At 41.3% G+C, this 24647-nt stretch overlaps 1 protein-coding gene across 1 annotated transcript in view; it reads left to right on the forward strand.

The window, feature by feature from the left end:
- Positions 1 to 24581, forward strand: part of Glis3 (GLIS family zinc finger 3) — a 603766-nt gene extending 579185 nt beyond the window's left edge. The window contains exons 15-16 of the mRNA XM_033757696.1: positions 19813 to 19995; positions 20781 to 24581. Of these exons, the coding sequence (XP_033613587.1) occupies positions 19813 to 19995; positions 20781 to 20917 (320 nt within the window). The 3' untranslated portion in view covers positions 20918 to 24581. The remainder of the gene's footprint in view (positions 1 to 19812; positions 19996 to 20780) is intronic.
- The last annotated feature ends 66 nt before the right edge of the window (positions 24582 to 24647 follow it).

A 24647-nucleotide genomic window follows, 5' to 3' on the forward strand; every position in this document is an offset into this window, starting at 1 on the left:
TCACGGCTACACAGGCAGGAGCCCTTCAGCTCTGTTTTAATAAAATGTGAAATCGGCACAACCCCGGGAGCTCCCTCTGGAAAGAGGCACACACCCAGCCTTGTGCAGTCCTCAGCTCCTGGCAGCCCACACCCCTCCCCGCTTTGAGCTGGGCTGTGTTACACCTCTTGTCTCAGTACCTTCAAGCCAACATGTTTGGTGCATTTTTAATGACCGCCCAAGACCTACCGCTGCACTGAACTGGCTGTCCTGGCTGCCAGAATTCCCTCTTGAATGTTTTGTTGCCGTTATATTTAAAAGGTTGCATAGAGTGAGTGGTCTGTTTCAGTCCTAGTTTACCAAAGACCCTGTTACTATAAAAATCTGTGCAAAGCATTAAGACTTTCCAGAATTTTATTATTGTTGTAGCAACAGCCCCTATGTACAGGTTTGCTCTGCTTGCATGACAAGAAGTCTTAACAGGGAACCATACCGGATGAAGAGCACCACCCCAAGTCAACATCGTCTAGATCCCCTGCCATCTTCTGTCCTGTTGTTTAGTAGGGAGCCTCATCCTCCTGGTCACAGTGGGAATACTGAGGTTCTACCAGTCTAGTCTTAGGTTTAGGCAGAGAAGACAGTGAAGGGCGAATGACAAGTAGCCCTAGTCTTAATCACATGAGCACTCTCAGATGCAAGAGAGACCAGCAGATGGACACATTAGTGTAAACCAAAGCTCTTAATGCTGCAGTGTGGACAGGCACACTGCAAGTCTGCCAAATTCCAGCCGATGTAGTTTTATCTATGAAATGGGACCACTATTACCTATCTGATCTATTTTGAGCATGTTGCCCTATTATGCCCCTCTCCTCCTTTCTCTTGGCTTTCTGCTGCTACTTGCATTTATTTTCACTCCTCAGAAATTTCCAGTTGCTAACACAAAGGTTTCCATCATCCATGGTCCAGTTCTTAGATTTCATTAGGAAAACACCATGAGGCAACCTCCTGTTTGATATCAGCGCAGCAGCAGTGGAAAGTGGGAGCCTTCTCTGTGGGTCGCAGGTCCTGTGGTTTGTAAGCTGTCTTTCTCATAATTTAAAGCATGCCCTGCCCGTGGGCCCCAATGAAGCAGGCCAGTCAGCTCCCAGACAATGGTGGCATTTTCCCACCTCGGTATGGAGCTGTAAGCTTGTCAACGCAATTCACATTAACTGTATGGGGAAACAAAGGGTTTCCAGCCACCAGCAGGCCTCTAAGAACAAAACACATTGTTAATGGCTTGTCCTACTGGAGAACCAAAGCATCCTTCAAACTATAGAAATCACAGAGCATTGATATTGAAATGGAAATGAGGTGGCAGGTATGAGTTTAAGTAACTTCTTCCTCCTGTTGGCTGTTTGCTCACGGTGACTGTGCAGTAGAAGAGCCATTTGGTTTATTGCCATGACTGATCTCATTGCTGGGAATTTATTAAAGGTTATTTTTTAAAGGCAACTTTTAAAGACAGTAAACACGAATTTTTCCACAGGAAATTTAGTCACAAGTGTATATGTGAGCTTGCGAGATACCTAAAGCTCTTAAGCCTAGAAATACTGTTGCTTAGAACTTGAGTGTGTCACAATTCCTTGAAGTCTCAGGAAGACATATATAATTGGTGCAAATCAGCAGTGTCATAGACTGCTAAGAAAGTTGTGACATGTGCACAAAAAAGGAGCCAGTGAGTGTACTCTTCATGCTACTCGGATGTTAGCAGCAGCAGTCATAATCAAGAATAATTCTCAGTATCAGCTCTGATGTTATTAATGTCTATATAGCACTACAGATTGATGATTAGATTCACAGAAACCCTTAATTACTCTCATATACTTAATTACTACAGAATTACCCCAAGAACAGTTTTGCATAAGTAATACTTGAAAAATTCTGACAGTGTGCTAATTTGAAAAAACAAGTTAAATTTAGGTGTGTATGTGGGTTACAGGAAGCATTTTAATGGCTGGGATTCATGGGTTTCAGATGGTCATGTTAAACAGAGAGCCGTTTGAGTGATTGGTTATGGAACCATGGGACATCTTCATGTGTAATCTGAACATTGAAGCATCCGAACTCAGAAGTGTGTGGCCACAGGTGTGCGTGCGCATGCACACACACAGGAAACCCACTAGATGAATGTGCCATGCTGCATCGATAAGGATACTAAGATGACTAAGTCAGCTGACAACTGATAAGTCATAAGTTCCTCAGGAAAAGAAGTGTAAGCTCACGTTGTGCTTTGCACACAGTAAGTGCTTAATAAATGCTTGCTGATTAAATATGAATAAAGAAAAAGAAGAGGAAGAGTAGGAAAAGGACATTTGGTCATGGTTTCTTAGAAGGATTGGTGGGGGCCGCCATTGACCAAAATTGGGCCTTTCAGTCAAGCTCTGAGGGGTTCTCTTTGCTCTGAGCACACCCTGCCTATTCCTAGACTCCCTGTTTAGGCTCCCAGTATTGACCAGTTGCCCAAGACCCCACTCCAGAGGAAAGAGAATGACCGAATGATTCACTTACACTTGAAGATATATTTAATAGCGGGGGCCTCCTCCATGAGTGTATGTGTTTTAAGAGGCTCCTCAAGATTGGGCTGGTACTGAAATTCTGAGTAGTAGCCACCCTGTAGACATGGTTATTTTGAAACATTCCCTGTGCCCATAGATAGATACAAGTTCCTTGCTTCAAAAGGGATTTTTAGTTTTCAAAACATTTACAGCCATGAGGTTACATAATGGATTCCAGTTCAGATCTGCCATCTGCCCACCCTCCAAAGTCCTTTCCTGTACCATTCTGTTTCCCTCTCTCTGTCACCGTGGACACATCGCAGTCTCTTCTGGCAATTTCTCTCCTGAGATGTGACTAATTAGGGGTTATGTAACATGTGCCGTGTTTTCACAAGCACATTTGTGCTGGGGGAGACTTTGGAAGCCTAATCACTAAATCAACAAACCTGAGCTCCTAAGCTCTGAGCATAGTCTTTAACTACAGCTTGAAAATTCTTACTGACTTCTTAAATTATAAAGGAGAGTTTTACCTGCTCTTTTGCATGAAGTTCCTATGTTGTTCCAGCCTTATTCTTAACCCTAGTTCTACTGCCCAAAGGCCATGACTGTTTATAGAGATCTGTGAGCATTCTTTTACACCTTTTAAAATAGAAGTGAGATAAATGTTAATATATATACTTATATATACATGTATGTCTACATCTATACTTCATTATACAGTGACCTCATATTCTGTATTTTACTTAATGACTTCTTTCATTAACTTTGCAAAATATATGCCTTTGTTTTCCATGTCAACATACATAGCTGTACTCCTTTTTTCCTGCATTTTATAATCTTCACAGGACTATGTCATCATCTTTTAAAAGTAATTCCCCTATTAATGGTCCTTTTTTTTCATTTTCTTCTTCTAACACTAACACTATGTTAAATTTACAGACACATCTATACCTCTTTGCGTACTTTCTCAGGAAATGTTGCTCAAGAGAAATTGCTGGATTAATAGACATACACATTTTAAAATTGGACAGGTACTGCCACATATGTCTTTACAAAGGCTACACTAACTTAGACCCCCACCAGCAGTGCACTGGAGTGCTCCATCCTCACGCACTGCATGCAGTTTTAACTGTTTCCTATTTGAACAGAAAAAGTTGGTAATTTAATTTTTCCTTTAGCTAGTAATATGATGGAACAACTTTTCATATTTTCATTTAACATTAAAGGAAGTTATAGTAGTAACAGGGATTAAATGGCAGGAACTGTGACTTGGGTTTTCGTATCTTTTGGGGGCGTACTAGGAATCAAACTCGGGTCCTTGCACTTGGGAGGCAGGCAGCGGAACCACTGAGCTAAATCTCCAGCCCAGGTTTTCATATTATTTATTAAGTAGTCCTCCTGCTCATTGCCCCTACTGGTTAAATTATGTCACTTGGAACATAGCAGTTTGTTTTCCTAATTGGAACTTAAAAATGTATAGAAGAAAAGGAAATACCCAGAAAAATCTCCCTTTTATTGACTATTGTGACTTCTCTTTTCCTTAAAAACATCTATGAATAAAAATTTAATGAACATTATAGATTTAGTGCTTTTTCATTCTTCTGAGGAAGTAATGCTATTTTTCAAAAGCAAATAGTCTGTCTTACACCTGAAACTCATGAAGTTTGGTCTCTAGTGAATAGTACCTTTAAAATCAATTAGATATTTTTCTCAAACCTTTATTTGAGAAGCTTGTTGAATTCCTCAGGGCTGAACCTGTTAAGGGAAACCTGAGTCTAGTAATTCTCATATTTGTAGACTTTGTAAATATGATGAACAATGGATGGTATAGAAGGAAACGTGAAGGTTTGTGGGTGGCACTTCCTTAAAGGGGGAAAATGAATAACTCTGCATTAGGAACCTCTAGGTTACTGGTAGTGAGACCACTACTTAATAAAATAGAAAAACAGAACCCTAGAGGTGTCTTGATTTGTCCCCATGAGACCATCTTCTCTGAACTCCATGCTGCAAAACCACGCCGGTTCCCTTGGAATGTGCTGTTGGTTTACTTAAACAACTGCCAGTGCCCTTTATATTGTAGGACTTGACCTCCCTAACCAGACTGTTCTGACTAAACCCTCCATTCCATTCTTTTGCAAAGTTTTTGAGAACTAGACCTTGTAAGAGGCAAGTTTGTTGAAGCAAAAACATTTAGGCATTTTTCTAAATCATTTAAGCACAACCGCCAACTCCTCCCTTTCTACATTCCTTCACCAAACTCAACCTCCTATCACACATCCCAAAGCAACTTCTCAGATTTCCTTGTCATTATGGAAAAATTATTTAGGGAGTCTGAATAGTCCAGTAGTTATCAAAGACCTTTGCATCTGGGATCGGGGTTGATTGATAGAGCATTTTTATCAACACCAATGAGGCCAGTGGCGGTACCTAGATTTATATTATAATATCTTTTATAAATTACTCTTATAGACACAAGGGCCTGGTCGCTATGTAGAAACCACTCAATAAAACCCTCATTATAATCTTAAGAAGGGAGAAAAAAATACATCGTAAGCCCTGTTTAGGGGTGAAAAATAATTGAGTAAGTTGTGTGATGTTGAAATAGTTTCCTAAAGGAACACAAGGTGTTCTGTGGATGAATTTAGTTGTTCAGTTCTCCTCCTTCCTGCTGTTTTTTTCTGACTTCAAGTTCAGTGGCCTCTCCAGCATCCAGCAGAAAAAAAATGACTCAACAGCAGCAAAACTCTCTAGATCACCTGGACAGAGCTCATCATATTTTCATCACCTTCGTTTTTCTCTCTCCACTTAAAAAAAAAAATCAGTGATGGAAAGGGAAGTTACATTTCCTCAACTTTGGATAAACTGCAGTATATAAGGTTCATAATTCAGAATCCGTGAACTCAGTTGTGATCCTTCTCACCGTTAATGTTTTCACCAAGGGCTCTAAGTGTGGTGCTTGTTCACTCATTTATTCATGTATTCAATCTCACATATTCAGTTCCTGCTAAGAGCCAGGTCCTGTTTTGGCTGGTAAAACTACAAAAACAGAGAAAACAAACAAGTCCCTTACTTGTTCTGAGTATATATTTATCTAAATAGTGTGCAGTATTAGTTAGTAGGTGTGTTTCTTGGCAAGCAGAACCTCTAAGCTCAACAGTCAGACAGTATTCCTCATGGTCCATGGAATCACGTCATCTATTTGATCCCTGTAGCACTTCACACATTTTGAGATATGTCATACATACCTAAAAATCAAGAGTTTGGTGTGCACAGTAGAATGAGATTAAGCAGCAACGGAAGGACCTTGTGGGTTAGATGTGTTCATCAAGATGGTACCACCAGTGGCATTGGGGAAAAGTGGTTATTAGCAAGGATAGAACAAAGATGGCAAATCATAAAATAGATCTTCAGATTAGTAGTCACTGCCCACAAAACAAGATAAAAAGGCAAGTTTCCTGATGGCCACTTGGAAGTAGCAGGAATCCTGAGATCCAGGGACATTTATCAAGTTTCCCAAATGCAATATCCACTCTTCTCTCTCAGCCCACAAATATGGGTTTCTGTACTCTTTTACCTCAAGCCCAGATTTAATTTCAACATAATGTTCTAGGCAGTAGGTTTTGGAGAAACCTAAAAGTATGTAGTAGAGATTTAACCCTAAGGCAGAGGTTCAGGAGGAAAAATAATTTAAGTCATTAGATTACTGGCAAGAATGAGACGAGGCCCACTGGTGGAGTGTTGGATCATTGTATAATCACAGAGTTGGATTCAGTGAAGCAAGAAGTCACCTTAGTAGAGTGGATGTAATGTGGGAGGTTGATCTTAGCTCGACAGCAGAAGTCTAGGCCACAAGATCTGTACAGGATCAACAAGAAGACCAAGACTTCAGGGTTATTCAAAGGAGGTCATGTGATTTTTACTTTGACCAATAATTTACATATGACAGAACGGTGGGGGGGCAGTTATCATTACCCATGTCTGCCAAGAGTATAATTCAAGGTCAGCTTAGAAGTGTCATTGTCATTTTGTCTTCAAGGGTCCCAAGGTCTAGCAGAAAGGGCTGGGGAAGAGATGCCCTTTGAAAGAGCTCCCCTCATCCATTTCTGATGAAATAGGAGCCTTCTGTTTTTCTCCATTGGGATTTCATTTGAAAAAGTTTCAGGTAAATCATGTCACACTGTTTTTAAATCCTCTTAAACTTTGGTGTGACAAATATCTTTTTAAACACACCAAATTCTGGGCCCTTCCTCCAGAACTTCTAATCTCTTCCTGAGACCCCAGGAAAGTCTAAAAAACCTGGCAGAATGGAGCTGATGGTACCCACATTATGAAGAACCACTTGCCTAGACCCTAAATTCAGGATGCTGGGCGACTCACCATAGTTCCCCAATCAGCCAAAATCCAAAGGAAGTAATTTACCTGTGACTGAGGAGGTGACTACTTCCCAACTTCCTTTTTCTTTTCTTTCCTCCTGAAATACCTCAAATCCTGCACAACCTGAAAGCATAGAGAACTGAAATGACCCACATGGAAAGACAAGAACAAATAATGAAATCTTTGGGTTTCTTTTACACTTGACTTTTCTTTTGGTCCAAATACCTAAGTCAGAAGGTTGGTCTTAGACTTTGTGGAATGAAACCTGATAAAATCATAAGCACATGTACCTTAAACTCAGAGAAAGTAGGATGATAGTTAATAGTAGGTTCATAATAAAGCTAGGATTTTCAGTGAGTTTCACGGTTGACAAAATATTTTCATATTTATTATTTCACATCGGCCTTACCCAGATAGGAGTACATGTATGAACAGCAGGTGTCTCATCCATTTAAAAAATGCCAAGCTCATCTCATCAGGTCTGACCATGTAGAATGTTAGCATCACACCACTATCAGATACAGAATGTCCAAGTGCTCCCCACTTCTTGTCCTTCATTTCCAGCCCACTTACATCCAGGATTTTTGAGTCTTTGGGTATAGTAAGCAGGTGTTAGAGTGGGGGTCCAGCTCATACTCAGCTGGTCATGAATCCTTTCCATTGGTTCTCTGTGCTTTTTCGTCCTACTTTGAAGATGCTGCTTCTACCTGAGTATTATTGCTCTCTTTTGTGAATAAGAAATTATGTGCTGTTATGGTTTATATCTAAAATGTCTCATGTGTTCAAAGTAAGGCTTTTGGAAGGTAACTGGACCATGAGATGCTGTACTAATGAGTTGTTGCGTCCGTAGTTGAGTGTGCTGTAAGGAGGTAGGTGGAGGTAGGTCACTGAGGTCTGTCCTTGAAGGATAGCTGTCCCTGCTCTTTCCTCTCTCCCTGCTTCCTGGTTTCCTTGGATTGAGCAGCTTTCCTCCACCTGGCCCTCCTGCTATGCCAGTTTTGCCTTGAGCCAGGTGACCATGAAATCCTCTAAAAGGGTAGGCTGATTAAACCTCTCCATTATGTTACAGCTGTCAGGTATTTTGTCCTAGTGATGGGAAAATAACACAGAGAGACTATGGTTTCCTCAAGACCACACAGCCAGTGTGCATCAAAGCTGGCATTCGAATCCATCTCAGACTCCTCCTCGGTCTTCTGGGTTTTAAGACTCTCTGTGTAATTTCTAAATGTGCATTCTCACCATCAGGATTCACTGAACCATTTTACTCTAACTGTATATATCTACACATGGCAATTACTGAGACACATTGCAATTAGTTTACTTTGGCAGCTTATCATTCTGAGGATTTGGAAACCATAGGCCATCACACACTAAAGTTTTGGGTGGTTTAGGGATTTTTAAGTGAAAATTGATTACATATTTTAACCAAGGGTGTTTTACACATGCTTTCCTTCTCGCTGTGCTTTTTCCAGTTTCCTTATTGTCCCTTTCAGTAGCACACTCTGCCCACTCCCATGCCCTTATTTGAACTCTGCAGATACCAGTAGCCTCTCTCCCCTCCCCTCTGGAGATAAGTAAGAGCAGCCCAAGCCCCCAGTGATCGTGTAGCCCCCAGTGATCGGGGTGTCATGCGCCTGCCACAGATAGGGGAGTTGCTGTGGAGACACAAATCGAGTGAGCCCTGGAGTGTTTAGAGCTCAGTTCCCCGTGGCCTGCAAGCGGCAGCTGCAGCTACAGAGGGAGCCAGCTCCACTTGCTGTAACTGAGTGCACTTTTCCAGCTAGGAGCCCTCGTGCTGCAGTCCATCTGTCCAGGGCACAGGGACGAGGCGGTTGCTCTGATCATCAACTTTTATACCACTGGCATAGGCTTCCCTCAGTAGAAAGGTGCCCAACTAGAATCTTAAGGGTTAATATTTCCATTATCTTCCACTTTCTTAGTAGAATAGTTGCTTAAATGTCAGTCGTAAATAGCTCCAGTGCTTTGCAAGCTGGTTCAGTTCTCCACACGAAGAAAAATCTGTCTTCCTAACACAGCCTGTGAGCTGTTGCTGGAGCTCCCCATTTATAGACTGTGTATTAAAGCAGAGAGTCAGTTTCTGTACCTCCTCTGGGAAGGGAGCTTAGGCTGTAGCTCAGGAGAAGTCCTGGATGATGTTATGGAGTGTGGAGATTTCATTACTAGGGGTTCATTGTTTTACACTTAAGGGTGGTGGGTTGTGTAAGGAAAATTGCTTAAGAACTGCCTGTGCTTTTTACACAGAACCTCTAAACCTTTCTGAGCCAGTTTCTTTGTAGTAGAACTGTTCGTCTTTACTGCAGACTAAGGGGCCAGGGAATGCAATAAATGCTTTTATGAATATTGTCATACATAATTTCCACAACCTTATAAAATAGGTATTATGTTCAAAGAAAATGAGGCTCAAGAAGGAAAAGAATTTATCTAAAGATATGCATTTGGTTAACAGATCAGCTGGGAATCCAGTTTAGATCCATATTTTTCATGTAATGGATAGAAATAAAATACTGGCTAAATAGGAAAAGTGGCCTAAGAAATTCCCGAAATGTCTGCTCCTATTCATGAGGGTTTTTAGCATTTTTCAATGATTAGATGATTTGATCAACGTTACTAATTAATTCAGTACTTTTTGCCCAAAGAAAGTACTTTCTAAAATGTACACCTAGTCTGAGTAACTTTGCCTGTAATTTGGCAACAAAAGATCTCAACAAAAAAATGCTAAGATTTTGAAATTCACCTGGGCCATGAGCTTCCACCCCAGTAGTTTTCCTGAACTACATCAGCAAACAGACCAAGGCATGAATCCCGGTTCGGAAACGTAGCAGCTGTGATGATTTGGAGAAGTTGGATTATAACTCCTGTTTCCTTGTCCATAAACTGGGAACAACACTGCTTAACTAAAAAGGTGTTGTAAAGATGAAGGTTCTCTTTGTAAATCTTAGGACAATGCACGCCACAGAGCACATGAATATTAGATCGTCCTTTCCTTCCTGAGAGCAGAATTCTGAGTGGCTAGTGTCACACTGACCAAGTTTCCCCAAAAAATGCCTGTGCGAGGGAGATTTTGACTTGGAATGGGCAACTGTATAGTTGTTGTTTTAGTTCTGCTGACTGTTTTAGGAAGGTCAGTTCCGTAATTAATTCTGATTATATGGATATTTAGAAACAATAAAACGGTTGGACTTTTATTCACATGATGTCATATAAATGAAGTTTCCATTATGATGACAAGGCTTTCAGTAGTTCTCTGCTTCCATCTCTTTGTCTGTAAAATGGGAACATTTGTTTGAATCACCTACTTTCAAGAAAGAAACATCAGGTGGCTACTTAAAAAGGAATCTATAAGGTGTCCTAAGACTGGGGAACCATGTATGCAGCACCTTAACACCCTGGGCCTTTCTCCGAGCAGAGTTGGAATGCACAGAGTCAGGCTGAGAAGATATTACTCCAAAGACTATATTCTCGTGGCTGTTAGGAGCTCGCCCAGGGACTTTACTATGTCTTCCCCCTTTGTTTCTCATTGGCTTCTATCTTGGATTACAAAAGGACCCAGAAAGTAAGAGCATCCACAGATAGGCAAAGGAATGAAGGGAGCCGAGGAATATGAGAACGTTTGACTCCTTTCTCCTTCTCCGTCCCTCTCTTCCTAGTCAAAATTATAACACTCAGAAACTCTCTTAGAGTGGTGGAATGAGGTGATTTGGAGTCTGTAATTAGTGATTGTGAGCTTCCTTCCCCCTAGGCAGGGAGTGCTTGAACCACTGGCAAGAAGTTATGGACCCAAGTAAATTTCCCACCTCCAGAGTAATGGAAGAGAAATTTTAAGCAGGAGTCCTTCTTACACCTGGCTGTTACCCTTGTCCCCTGTTTTCCTTTGCCTGCTCAATTCACCTGGCAGCAGAATTCCTTGCATTCAGAAACCCTCCTCTGCTCTGCCCTCTGACTCTGTCTTGTAACCCTTCAGTGAAACCAAAGGATTTTCATAGCAAGAGCAAGATGTAGAAATGTGTTGGCCAGAGCTTCCAGTGTCTTTTAAGTATGATGATTTATAGTGAGAAAAAAGATACCAGTAAAATCCTGTCATTTACCTCGTAATTAAAATACCCAAAGTTTCCTGTCAGTCATTTATTGAACAAGTATATATTGAGTGGTTACTATATGCCAGGTGCTATGTTGCGTGCTGTGGGTCTTCACCTTCATGGAACATACATTTTAATGAGGAACGCACCCAGTAGAAAGACATACAGTGTACAGGCATGTATGACACCCATTTTCAATAGGCTTTATTTTTAATACGAATTTTAGGTTCATAGCAAAATTCTGTGGAAGATGGGGGTTTTCCCTTGTAACACTTCTTTCTGTTCCATTTCTTGGTTTATAAGAGGTGTTGCAGTACTTGTCAAAGCAGGGCAGACAAAGATCCCCAGAGAGTAAAGAAATCTATATAGAAACATAAAATGTTGGAGAAGTCTTCCAAAAAGCTGAGAGTAGAGTCTCTGTCCCTGTCTCCCGGGCTCTGATTTGACCCTGCCCACTCATTGCTTGGGTCATCCACATCACAGCACATGGGGTAATCATATGACTAAGGCCAAAACTCTACATTACTGAAAATAACCCACAAATTATAACCTTTGTAGAAAAATAGTTGTAAACTTCTAAATATGTAACCTGCCTTCTACTTGGGTAGCAGACAACTGTATCACCAAGAAACCAAGTGTCTCCCAACAGTGTGTTTGCCACAGATATCTCCTTTTGCTACTCAGGCAACATGATAGGAATTTCTCTTTTCCAGTGTTGGTCTGCCCAATTACATATACCTGCCATTACAGGGTAAGGTCAGACAAAGGCAACCGTAGAGAAAGCTTCTTTATTTGTTATTGTCTTAGTTACTTTTCTGATTGCTGAGACAAAATACCCAACACCCGAAGTTGAAAGGTGAAAAGGTTTATTTAGCTCACAGTTTGTAGAGACTTCAGTCTGTAATAGGCTGGCTGGATGGCACATGGCAGAGGAGAACAGTTCGCAGCACACCAAAGATAGCAAAGCACAAGAGACCTTAACAGTGTCTTTCTGCCCCTTTTATCTTATCCAGGCTACTGGGATTAGGGTGGTGCCAAACCAATCAGTGGACTAATTTAGTAATCACGTGCTTTGAATCCCAGTGTCATACACTAGATCTCAGCCATCTCTGGAAAAGCCTTATGATCAAATGACTCTTTGAGGGGACCCAAACAATAACAGTTATGTTCTGTTCTTCCTGTCTTAAATGCATTATGAGGAACAGAATTCCATCTCTGTGTATCTCTTTAACAAAATTTTCTTTGTGTTATCATATGTAGTATGGAATTATATTATTCAGTTTCTCACTAACATATTTATCGTGTTTTCTTCCACTAAAGTATAGCCCCAAGAAGGCACAGAATGTGTTTTATTCTTCTGTGTGTCCCCAGCACTTAAGCAGATACTTAGTAAAATGGTTTTCAAGTGCATAAACGCATAGAAATTTGAAACATGTGTTATTAGAAGACTAGGAAAAGAAAAAGGAAAGGTACTATTTATAGGGTGTGATATAACATGTGAGGAACACATCCAGTCCTTTATATTGAGTGATCTCTCTCTGTCCTCTTTTTTCTTTGTGGTTGCCTTATGATTGGACACTGTTAACACACCAATTTTATAAAAATAAAACAGCAATGGCAGGCATATACATCAGTAAACGTTTCTCCAGAAAAATCCAAAGAAGAGTTGACTCCTGAGACTTGGGTAGTAGTTGAAAAACTACGGTACTTGGCCTGAACCCCTGAATTGATATAGTGCAGTCCACACAGGAGTTGAAGGTTCTCCCATTTGAAGCTGTCAAGGGATCTTAGGGAGCAAGTGTTCTCAACTGTGCTTCCAGGGAGCCTCACAGAAGATCCTTCCAACCCTGCTCAGGCCACGCCTTGTGGAGGAAGTAGTTCTGCCACTTTCTTGAGGTCTGGAGGTGGGGTGCTCAGGATGAGTTGTCCTCATGATCAACACTAAAGAGCACCAGTCTCAGTTCAGTTGAGAGTGTTGTCCACCCAGAACTTTCCCTGGCACCCAAAATTTGTGTGTTCTCCCGTAAAGGAGAACAAGAATTTTATTCTGCCAAACTGTCTGCTACACAAACAAACTTACTAAGTACTCATCCTGCGATAGCAGCTTCACAAGCAGTGGGGCCAGTGGCCCTAACCTCCATCCACGTGTGGACGGAGCTGGGGGAGCCTTCTCCATTGGCATTTCACTCTACCACCACGTGGCACCAAAAATGGCTGCCTGTGACACTGTCACTTTCGGTGTGATTAGTGCGTTAAACCCATGATCTAAAGTGCAGAATATGGGCAACACATTTCCAGCTGTTGGTTCTTCCAGAATAAGCCAGAGGATTGAATGCCCTGGCAGCTTAGCCTGCGATAATATATAGCTTCTTGAGTGGTGGTAGCTGAGTGACCATTATTTACTTACTGATATATTTATATTCTGGCTCTTTCCACAAAGACCGAGGTGGTAAATTTGTAAGGAATAGATAGATAGATGTAATAGTCTAGTATTTGCTGTCTTAAAGGTCCAGAATTTTAAAAGCATCTATCAGGCCTTTATTTCAACTCTTAGTGGATCATGTATTTTTCTTTCAGGAATTTAATTGGCAACATTCCTGAAACTGGTTCCTCTAAATCTAGGAATGCAGATTGCCTCAGTTATTACTATCTCAGACAGTAGCCAGGGGCCTCATATGGCTTTTAAATTCGAACTAATTAAAATGAAAAAAATATAAAAATAAATCCTGCAGATTCTGTAGGCACACTAGTCACATTTAAAGTGCTTGGTAAACCACACGTAGCTACTGCTGTATTGGACGGTGCAGATAAAGAACGTTTCTGTCAAGGAAAGTTCTGTCGGATCAGGTAGAGATCACCTTCCAGCGTTCCTGCTTTGTCATGTGGTTCCTTCCTTCTGCGCCTTCCGTTTCCTCTCGGGAAGGAAATCCGCACCCACCTTCGTGGGCTGCTTTATTTTCACCAGCAGTGTCAGAAGCTGAACTCCCAGGCTTACCTATTCATTATTACAGATGCATCAGTGAGCTTACATGACAAAGTAAGGAGAAAAGCTTTTTGAGGATAAATTGTGGTGATGTGCAAAAAATCTCATAATATGAGGAAAGAAAAGGGGATGAAATATATAATACATTAGATTTGATAAAAAGCATACAAATATGTAATCATATTTTATCCAATAAGTATAATTTCAGTCTTGAATGTCTGGCCATTTCTAAATCATGGAAATAAAAGATAATTTTCCACTCTTTATTAGTCTACATTTTCTAGTTGTTATAATTAGCTCCAGATATATTTTTATAATTAGAACCCAAGTTTGTTTTTAGAAGGGAGAGACTTCCCCAAATGGAGTATAGGGAATGAGTCTTATTGATCTTCGGGAACTGCAGTTTATGTAGAACTACTTTATTTGCAAATTCCTTCCCTCTTCCATTCTTGGAAATACAATGACTTCTAAAAGAGAAAAGGGATAAATTTGTAACCTAATGTGACACCTGATATTTATTGCTAACTTAGGTCAGTATACATTTGTGTGCTATTAGTAAATGTAAATGGTCTTGATCCAACTGTGTCCTGAGCAGTAAAGGACAAGGTGTTATCGTCCATTTCTTCGGTCTCTCCAGTAGTACCCTAACCATCCCTTGAAAGCGTCCACTGAAGAACGGATGGAGAGATTGGCTGACCTTGCCATTACTTTTAGGTTTTATGCTCATGGAATGTGTTAACATCTTGCCTCGTTTTGCTGTGGGTCTGAGAAATAGTGTTCTTTCCAAATTTTCTACGTGAAATCCAGCCACTGGAATATAGGAGCCATTCATTAAAGAACGAGTTAGGCTTTCTCTAGGCTTGTGTGTGTGTGGCAAGATCCTAATGGAATTTTTTTTTTAATTTCATTAGCTTTATGGGAATAGCACTGGGATGGGAGAATATGAAAACTTTTATTTGAGTGACGACAACCATCCACACTAGTGTATTTAGCATCCTTATTAACTGGTTACATGGAGGGAGGGATTTAGTAAAGAAGATTTTCTTTTCTTGGGTTGGCTGTTAGAGTGATAAAACATTCTTGCAGGGGCAGTCTGGTCTTAACAGTTTCTCACATCAGCCAAGATACCCCAAAGGCAGGAATTATCATTCACTTGTCTTATTTGCTGAGATGCTGACTGAGAGAAAGGAGCTCAGCATGTTAACTTTTTTAGCATATTACCTATTTTCCCACATCACAAAGCTTTTAGACATACAAATCACAACACCCATACAAGAGAGTGGAGTCATATGACATTTCTGCTCCCTCTTAGAAATAAGGGAGAAGATAGAAAAGAAAGAGTGAATTGGTTTTCACAGAAGGCCGGTGAATGTCTCTATCATTGTTTCAGAATGATCATTTTTCCTGTTTGGGGAGTTGTGGGAGTTTGCTGAAAAATGTCTCCTCTTCTCAGAAGGATAATGTTACACTGAGGAGTGCTACCAGGGAATTTATGGGTAAGAAAATTGAACAGAAGTAGTGTAAAGCTACACAGAGCAAATACTGTCTGTTTTACTCAGGGAGGAGGCATTACATTCTAATAGAACCACCGTGATGGTTCATATTGTTTTCTTCTTGATGAATACACCATACTTACATGAGTCTGACCACAGGTACCCAAAGTCAAGGTCAGTCCAAGGGACTCCCCAGACCACAGAGCTCCAATTTCTGGCTCCTTCAAACCAGCCAGACTTGTGCTCTTTTGTGTCCCAACTAGAGTAAATGAAGAAATCAAAAAGGGTTTCAGTTCAGGATGCAGGAACCGTGGAAAAGAGATACATAGCTCGGGTCTCCAAGAGGCCAAGAATGTTCCAGAATGTTTTGTTTTCTTGAAGTGTAATATATTTTTTTTAAATATAATGAAATTTTAATTCCACACCATGAGTGCGCCACATGCCTGCTGCTGTGTCCGTTCTTATGCTGGATTATTGTTGAAAGACTGACTTGTTGTTTTGAAATTTTGTATTTTTCTTATAAAGCTTACCCTATTTTTGAAAATTACACTATTAATGAAAATTTTCCTTTTACTTATTCAGCAAACATATATTAGTAAAATATGTAAATGTGTTATATAATTGTATTACCAAATTCTGGAATATGAAACTATTAACTCTTTTAATCTTCATAATAACACAGTGAGATGCCTTTACTACTGTTAGTCCCATGAGTTAGTCTCAGTAAAGTGAGACTAAGGTACTCAATAATTTACCACAACTACATAGTTGATATATACTTGGAATCTAAACGTGGGAAATCTGATTCCAGATTACTTTCTCTTCACCACTAGTAAAATCTGTAAGAATATAAACACCATTAAAAATATTCAGACAACTATAAATGTGGGTTTTTTTCATTTTTAATCCTTAACATAAGCTTCCCATTACAAATTCTAGCCTTTATATTAAGTTTTTTGATACAGGAAATATTTAAGTTCCGTTGGTGTTGTGCAGTGCTCTGTGGGACACCTCCGCCTGGTGAGCAGCCATCCAGGGTTGCCAGGGACTTCGAGGGTTCCTGGGACACAGACTTTCAGAGCTAAAACTGAGAAAGTCTGGACAGAAGAGAATAATGAGTTGGTCCCCCACACATTTCCCCTGCCCACTCCTGCAGGGGCGGACCCCCAACTTGTCTCCAGGTCACCTCCGCAGAAACGCAGTGAGCATCCTTGTATGTGCCTCTTTCGCACCCCCTTAAGCATTTCTCTGAGCTGTGCACCAGGCCCTGGGATCACTGCCTCATGGTGTCTGCAGCTTGACCCAGCACTGTCCCTGGCAGTTTGATGATTCTGGTGCCCACATCCTCATCCCCGGTGTTTCCCACTTGCTGTTCCCCCAGTCCAGCCGTGATGTCTCGTTTTTGTTTTAATTTACATCTCTCTGATACTAGTGGATTTGAGCATCTCTTGATTAGCCTTTGACCTTTTAGTTTACTCTTTTGTAAACTGTCCCTATTCCCTGTCCTTTTCCCAACTGCAAAGCCTTCATTTTTCTTACTGATTTGCAAAATCTTCTTTGTACATTCTAGATATCGATCAATATTTTAGACACGCAAAATACCTACCCCCAGTCTGTTGTCTGTTTATAAATGAGTCTATGGTGCCCCTTCATTGGCCAAAAATGCTTAATTCTTAGATGCTTTCAAATTTTGTTGAAAGAAGCCCTCCCTACTAGGTTACCAGCTGAGGTGTATTGCGTACGTGTACCAGTTCCCCACAGTGAGTGTAATCATCATGGACTGCAGATGGGGACTAACAAAAACCCATATATATTCTACAGTATGTTTACAATCTTATATTCAATTTTGTATCTTGCTTTTTTTAAAAAAACAAGTGAAACTTATAATGATTTTTCCATGTTGTTAAATAGTCTTATACATGTTGTAATGGCTGTTTAGTGTTCCATTATGTTTGGGTACTGCTCTTTCTTTAACCATTTTCTTGTCGTGGGCCATTTGGGCCCCCTAGTTTCATGTTCCAGTCATTAGCTCTGACATGACTGTCACTATGCAAAATTTCTTGTGTTGTTTAGAATATATGTTTAAAATGCTTTCTCAGGAGTAAAATCCCAAATCCAGGAATATGAACTCCTGTTAAATGTACTCCTGGGCACAGGTAGTCAAATGGTTTCCCAAAGAATTGGAAAAAGAGTACACTTTTCACAATGTCTGCTGCACTGTAAAGAACTACCTTCTTCACCATTCGCACTGTAGCACTAAGAATGATGTCTTAACAATTTTGCTCATGTAATGCGTAGAATATGGCCTTTTATTGTTTGATCTTTATTTCTTTGATAGCTTGAAAGTGAACAGTTCATTCATATTGGCTGATCAGTTGTGAAAGTATTTATGAGTGGAATGTTTGGATCTTTTGCCTGTCTGCCCATTGAAATCATGCACAAGCTTTGGAGGAATCGGAAAGAGAAGCGCTAAAGTTTTTCCATTCTCTGAGGTGTTTTCTTACACCTTTAATCTTGCTAACACGCCTTTAATCTTGCCCCAAAACTTGTGTGGGAATATTTTTTCTGTTCATTCTATGTAAAGTGTACTGTTGTAGACATATAAAGAATATTATGATTTTGTTTTCGACTGTGAGCATGCTCTGTGCATAGATCTGCATTTGATCTCTCTTGGGGTCATAAATTCCTGAAGGGCTGCTTTAAGTCTTTAGAAGCGGTTACGCACCCTTGCTGTGGTGTGTTCATAGCATCTGTGAAATGATCCTACCAGCCAGGGGTGATCCAAGCACCACACAGGCTACCTTGAGGGTCCTAATGAGAAACAAGAAGAGTTGTAAGGGTGGTAGGTTGGTTGTGTCAGCATGCCCTTGTTTTAATTAAAGAAAAAGCCCAGCACTTTGAGAAGCCCAGACAGGAGGATCATAAGTTTGAGCCCAGCCTGGGCAACTTAGTGACTTAGGTAGACCTTCTCTCAAAGTAAAAAATAAAAAGGCATGGCTATGGATGTAGGTCAGCGAGATGACCCTGGGTTAAAAACCCCAGTACGAGAGAGACTGGGGAGGTGGGGAGACCGAACCCTCATCAACCCAAATGGCACCTCCCCTGTTGATAAGTGGGTCACTGTCCTCTAATCAGGCCTAAAGGCTTCCAGTTGTAAGAAGCAGCAGCTCTCGAGGAGGAAGACATGCAAGGCCAGGGATCAAAAGTCCAAATAATTGGTTCTGTGTTTTCCATGATTTAATATTTGTGGAAGGAATCCTGGGGCATGTCCTCTATTAATCCTCTTGTTTTCTCCATCAAACACAGAACAGTGAAATCAGTAATAACTGACATTTCTGAAGGATTTTAAAACGTTGTGGATGGACCTCCTCATTCAGTGACTCTCTCTTCCCAGTGGCCTTGAGAAGGGGACAGTGATGTCCATGCCCCACGGTGGAAGAAGCAGACACAGTGCAATGTAGCATCAGGAGGCAGCAGAGCTTTCTCTCCACCAAAGTGTGGAAGTAAAAGCCCAGCATTGTATTTTTAAAATCACGTGATGCTCCGGGAAAACAATCTGTTGATTGAGAGTTATGAAGTGTGGAGAAAGAAGGAAAAGATAAAGAATCAAGGAAATGTGGGAGAATCATAAAAGGACCACATAGGCCACCGAGGAAAGCGTCACTGAATGAGGAAAAAAAATGGAAGGGTATAGATTAAATCAGATTATAAAAAAACTTGATTTTTTTTCCAAGTACTAAGAAATATTTTATCATTTTTCATTATTCACTTACCATTTTCCCATTTACTACAAAAGTCAACAATGCAGTACATCCAGCTCTGGACACTGTACCATGTATTTAAAATAAAAAAGATATGTGTTTGAATGCATCAGTTGTAAAGTCAGGTAAATAGGTGGATATATTTATATTGTTTTATGATTTCAACAGCCCTTACTAAGAGCACTCTGGGGGGCTTTTCCCCACTTAATGTAAAAACAGAAAAGAACGTTGAATAAAGGAATTAAAGGAGATGCATTCAAAGCCTGTTGGTAGTGCCTGGGGTAGGAAAGTTCCCTGACGGTTGTCTTTGATGTCTAGGACCCTCTGGGGAGTCCAGTGAAGGTTAAGCCCCTTTTGCTTCAGGTATTAGAAAACTAAAAATGTGATAAGCCAACAAGCTCTGAAATCCCTCTAAGGTCAAAGAGCTTCTGCCCAAGTAGTGCATTTCAGATGCTTGTCTGGAAGATTGTAAAGGTGATGTTAAGGGCTAAAGGCATTTTGCTATAAGAACCCAGGCCGAGTGAGATTCTAGCTCATTTAGAACAATCTTGTGCCTCGCAAAAGGTTAATGTCATATTTGCATTTCAGGATTTTATGGACAGCTGCAGACATTCTGCCCCCCACATTACCCAGAATCCCAGAGAACTGTGCCCCCTGGCAGCTCCTGCAGTGTGGTCCCTTCCTTCGAGGACTGCCTAGTCCCCACATCCATGGGCCAGGCTGGCTTTGATGTGTTCCACAGAGCTTTCTCGACTCACTCAGGCGTTGCAGGTACGTGGGTGTCTGTGACTTAGAAACTCAGGCCCACTGGCCAGCAGGGCCAGATAGGTTTCCCACGACTGGCCTGGACTAGCCTTGACCTGGCGTGGAACTGTAGCGAATCCGTTGATCTTCTCTAATCCCTTCCTCCTCAGCCCTTCTTCAGCCCTGCCTCCCTGACCTGCTCCAGGCGCCATCATGTGTCTCCCAAATGATCGCAGTGGCCTCCTTGCCTCTCCACCTCACCTTTAACACTCTGTCCTCCATGCTACCCTGCGCATTGCTTTCCAAACCTAAGGGCTGAAATAGACCGCATTACTCCTCAAGTACGCTAAGCAGTTTCCAGTTGAGCAGAGAATAAACTTTTCTTGCCAACATCACGTTGAAGCCCCCTTGCCTTAGGACCGATCTGACTTCCCAGACCTGCCCGTGTGCTTTCTTCCTGTGTGTTCTTCTCCTGACCTTTGCCGGCACACTTGGCCCCACATGCCCCTCCCTCTCTGTCTTTGTACTGTTGACACCTTCTAAATTATGCTTTCCCAACCTCTGCATTTCTTTTATAATCCTGTTCCGTTTCATGATTGCTGTCACCTCCTTTTTGAGGCCTCTTTCATCCCTCCTTAAAATACTTTTCTCTTACTCGTACTAAGCTGGAGTTTTGGTGCTTCGTGCTGAGTCAGCCTCCTGCCCACTGGGTTCCCTGAGCACAAGACCTGCCTAAGGGCCAGCGCTTGGTGCACTGCATACCGGTAGATGTGAGGGCTACTTTCTGACTTTCTGTGTTCTTTCTCTTCCAGTGTATGACTTGCCTTCAACTTCCTCAAGCCTCTTTGGGGAGTCTCTTCGCAGTGGGCCTGAGGACACCACATTCTTACAGATCAGCGCCATGGACCGCTGTCCTAGCCAGCTTTCCTCCGTCTATACTGAAGGCTGAGAGCTCCACTGACCTCGGCTGCACACCCAGAGCGCTTTAGTTGCTTGCTGCCTTTTGTTTTTGGACCATCACAGGCTGCATGAAGAAGGGTGTGAACCGAATCAGCGGAGCTTGCAGGGTCCCTTTGTCTTGGGAAAGCAGGACTGGATGATCAGAGCTGGCTTGCAGCAGTGTTTGCACTTGCTCCTTTTTCTTGCTGGATGTGTTGGACCAATTGACCAGCATGACTGTCTTTTTTTTTTCAAAGGGAAGTTAGAGTCTCACTTTGCTGGATACCTGTTACTTCCTGGCTGTCAACCCTCAAAGGACACCAGTTGAGAGGATGTGCATATGAAAATGTGGTTTGGGTATGGCCTTTGCTGGAAACTCCAATGAGGGAAGAGCCCAGTTAGCAGAGGCACAGTGAGCTGCCTCTAACTCCAGGTGTTGCAGAGCCAAGAATAATGAGGGAAATCCACGTCTAAAGCGTAGTGTGGTCTCAGCTCTCAGAAATTCCTGGTTTTTCCCTCTTCTCTTAGGTGTTGTCACGCTAACCAATTGTAGTCAGCGTTTCCCCGCTGACAAGAGGTTTTCTACGTCATTTTTTAATTTTAGAGACTTGTTACTTACATTTGCTTTAAGAGGAAAACAATAACACTTAAAGTTTTGTTCTTTGGGTGGAAAGCATGATCGTTTTAGTCATCCTTACTATATATACACTTTGTCACAGCTGTGGCTCGGGTTGGCCCTACCTCTGGAATGTTAGGAATGCTTCCTTCTCAGCCTCTTCTTGACCTGTTTCAGACATGCCAGCCATATCCCATCATACCCTGCTCTCAGCTCTTAGGAGGGGAGAGGGAGTGGTTCCCAGAAGGTGGGCTGAAGAACACAACCTTTTTTTCCTGAAGCTTGTTTGAAGGCCTGAAATTATTCACAGAGCACTTGGCCATTGTATATCAAGCCTGAAGAGGAAGTCATTTCTATTGACAAGTAAAAAGGTCTTGTGTTCTAGGGCATAAAGTATAAAAATTGGCCAGGCCCCAAAAACTTAATCAGTTCCAACATTCTGGTACATTTATATTTCAGAGTTTATTTTTCTCTCTTTAAGAATGTTTTCTGAACAATAGTAAAACAATGCTATTTATCAAAATGAGATAATTACAATCTCCAGTAAGACAACTAAACAGCTTGGTGTCAGACTTGGGGTCCCGTGACAGTTTGCTTCGTGACAGATGGGTCCTTCTAGTCTGGCTCCAAAATCAGAAGTGTTCCACCTAATTCCCATGTTCATTCAGTGTGCAGTAAAATGAAGGGAGTGAGGAGCCAAGTGTAGATTGCATGCATTTTTATAGCACACTTGGTCAATCTAGCTTGTCTTGCTAGTGGGCTGTGTGCTAAGGAAAGCTGTAGTGCAACTTTCCAAGTCTGCAAAAGATTTGAATTAACCACATTATACAAATCTGCTCTGCTTTACAGAAGGATGCACATCAGGCTTCTCTGACAAGTGAGCTCTGAGACTGCATGTAAAACCCCACCATTCTTGCAGGCATTCCGGGTTGTGTTACTTTTCCTAAGCAAGGACACGTGCCAGCACCGGCTTAGTAGCATTCATTAAGTGTCCTCTGTCACACTCTAGAAAGAAAGGAAGACTCTGTCTTCAGAGACTGTCTATCCATTCTTAACCACTGACACTGTTACAAGCAACTCAGAATACATTTCATTGGTGTGATGAGGAGAAAATAAATGAAGAGGCACGGTTAGGATTGCAGTTGATGTTGTCAGCCCTGCCTGTGGCTGTACAGAGAAAGTGGGAGGAGGAAGGAGAACAAAGCCGGAAGCTGAGCCACAGGAGCCGTGCATGTCCTCTCCTCTCTGGTTACGTGGAGATGCTTGTGAGCCAGGCTCTAGTCTCACAGTGACCCTGTTCCTTCCAGCCTCCCCTGGCCCTGTCCTGGAGAGATCCACGGAGGAGCCAGGGGCAGCAGCACCTCCAGCACCTCTTTCCTCAGCAGGATTTCAAGGCTCAGCCCCTGAGGGACGATGCTGTTGTCAGAGGGAGCCCCTCACAGCCCCTCAGTGCTGCCTGATGGCCACAGGTTTGTGATTAGGAGCTCAGAACAGGATGCAGTCACGTTCCTCCAGACCCCAAAAGCTGTCCTTAGGATCCAGAATGTCTCCCGAACTTCAAATTTGTCCCTTGCTTACACTTTTGCATTGCAGAAGATTTATGTATCTTACTATTTTGTAGCAGTATTCCTGAAACTTCAAAAGATCATTTCCTGTCATTTCCTGACCTTTTTAGTCTTGATATGTAGCCATTTTCATAAACAGCTGAACAGATTATCATTCCCCTTTAAAAACAAACAAACAAAAAACAACAAAAAAACCTGGTGCTTGTGGAAATGCACAGCCCAAAGACAAATACCCTGTTACATTAAAATATAAATTAGTATGCCTGGGAGCATTTAATTTGCTACATTGTCTTAATTCACTAAAGAGACTACATCAAAATGTCAGTTGTAATTTAGCCTCTGATCAGCATTTAAATATTATTTAAATATTTACTGGTCCTCTGAGGTAGCTCTCTCTACCCTTGTCTCCCAAATAACATAGGTGATCCTAAAATGGAAAAAGAGGACATTAGCAGATTACAGCAAAGTTTCCACTGATAGCAGTGTGTTGGGTTTTGTTCAGTTTTAAAATTGCTAGCTGTCGTGCACACTAACACACTAATAGCAGTTTTGGACAGGGACAACTGTTAGCTCTCCCATCGGAGAAGCTGGACTGTCCAGTTGCCTTGAAGTATTGGGAGTGGTGACTGTAACTGCTCAGTTTAATTGGTTGGTGTTTCGTTTGACTGTTTTACCATGTCATTTTATAGCAGCATTTCTTAATGGCACTTTCTGTTGGCAAATGTGGAATTTCTTCAGTTAATTTTTTTTCTTTTGCCATGGGTGAAGAAAAACTCATTGGAGAAATGGTGAGTGTAAAAAAAGAAGAGATTTATTTTGTACAGACAGCAAAGCATCCTGTGTAATGTTGCTGACATAAAGCATTTGGGGGGGTGGAAATCTGTTTTCCATAAATCACACAGGCTTTTGTACATACTTATATACACTCACGTAGAGAAATGAACTGCATAGATCATACTGGATATGGGGCCCATTTTACTCTAGAGGCACATCTGGTGCTTATTGTCATAAATCTTTTAAAGAATTAGGTACACTTTTTTCTATTAATATGTATAGTTTTGTGATTTGTCACAGTTATGTTTCATATAATCATAAGTTATTTTGTCTTGTTTCATGAAGTTTTTTTTTTTTTATGTCAAAGTAAAATGAAGGGATTGTGCACTTGGTACAGAATAAAACTGGAACTACAGGATACGCCCTGCTGCCTGAAATCCTCCTTCAGCATGTTGCTTTAAGACACAATGGCAGCAACCATTGTTTGTTTGTTTGTTTGATTATTTTGTTTTGTTTTGCCCTCAGCCTCCTATGTATTGGGGATGGTAATTATAATTAAAAGCAGATGGGGGAGGGGGTCCAAGGCCAGCTTTAAAATGCCTCATTGCTTTGGGCCAGAGCCGCAGCCTGGATTTAATTATAGATATGAGGACGAAATGGCAGTAAAAATGAATGTCTCCCCGAATCCTTTACATGTTGGGAGTGTCCATAAATAAAACATGAAGCTTTATTTCATCAGATTTAATTAAAGCTTTTGTACATGTTTTATTGGTTATTCTATTAAT

The sequence above is a fragment of the Fukomys damarensis genome, unplaced genomic scaffold (assembly GCF_012274545.1).
Source record: "Fukomys damarensis isolate Sample0158 unplaced genomic scaffold, DMR_v1.0_HiC HiC_scaffold_31, whole genome shotgun sequence".
In the NCBI taxonomy this organism is placed as follows: Eukaryota; Metazoa; Chordata; class Mammalia; order Rodentia; family Bathyergidae; genus Fukomys; species Fukomys damarensis.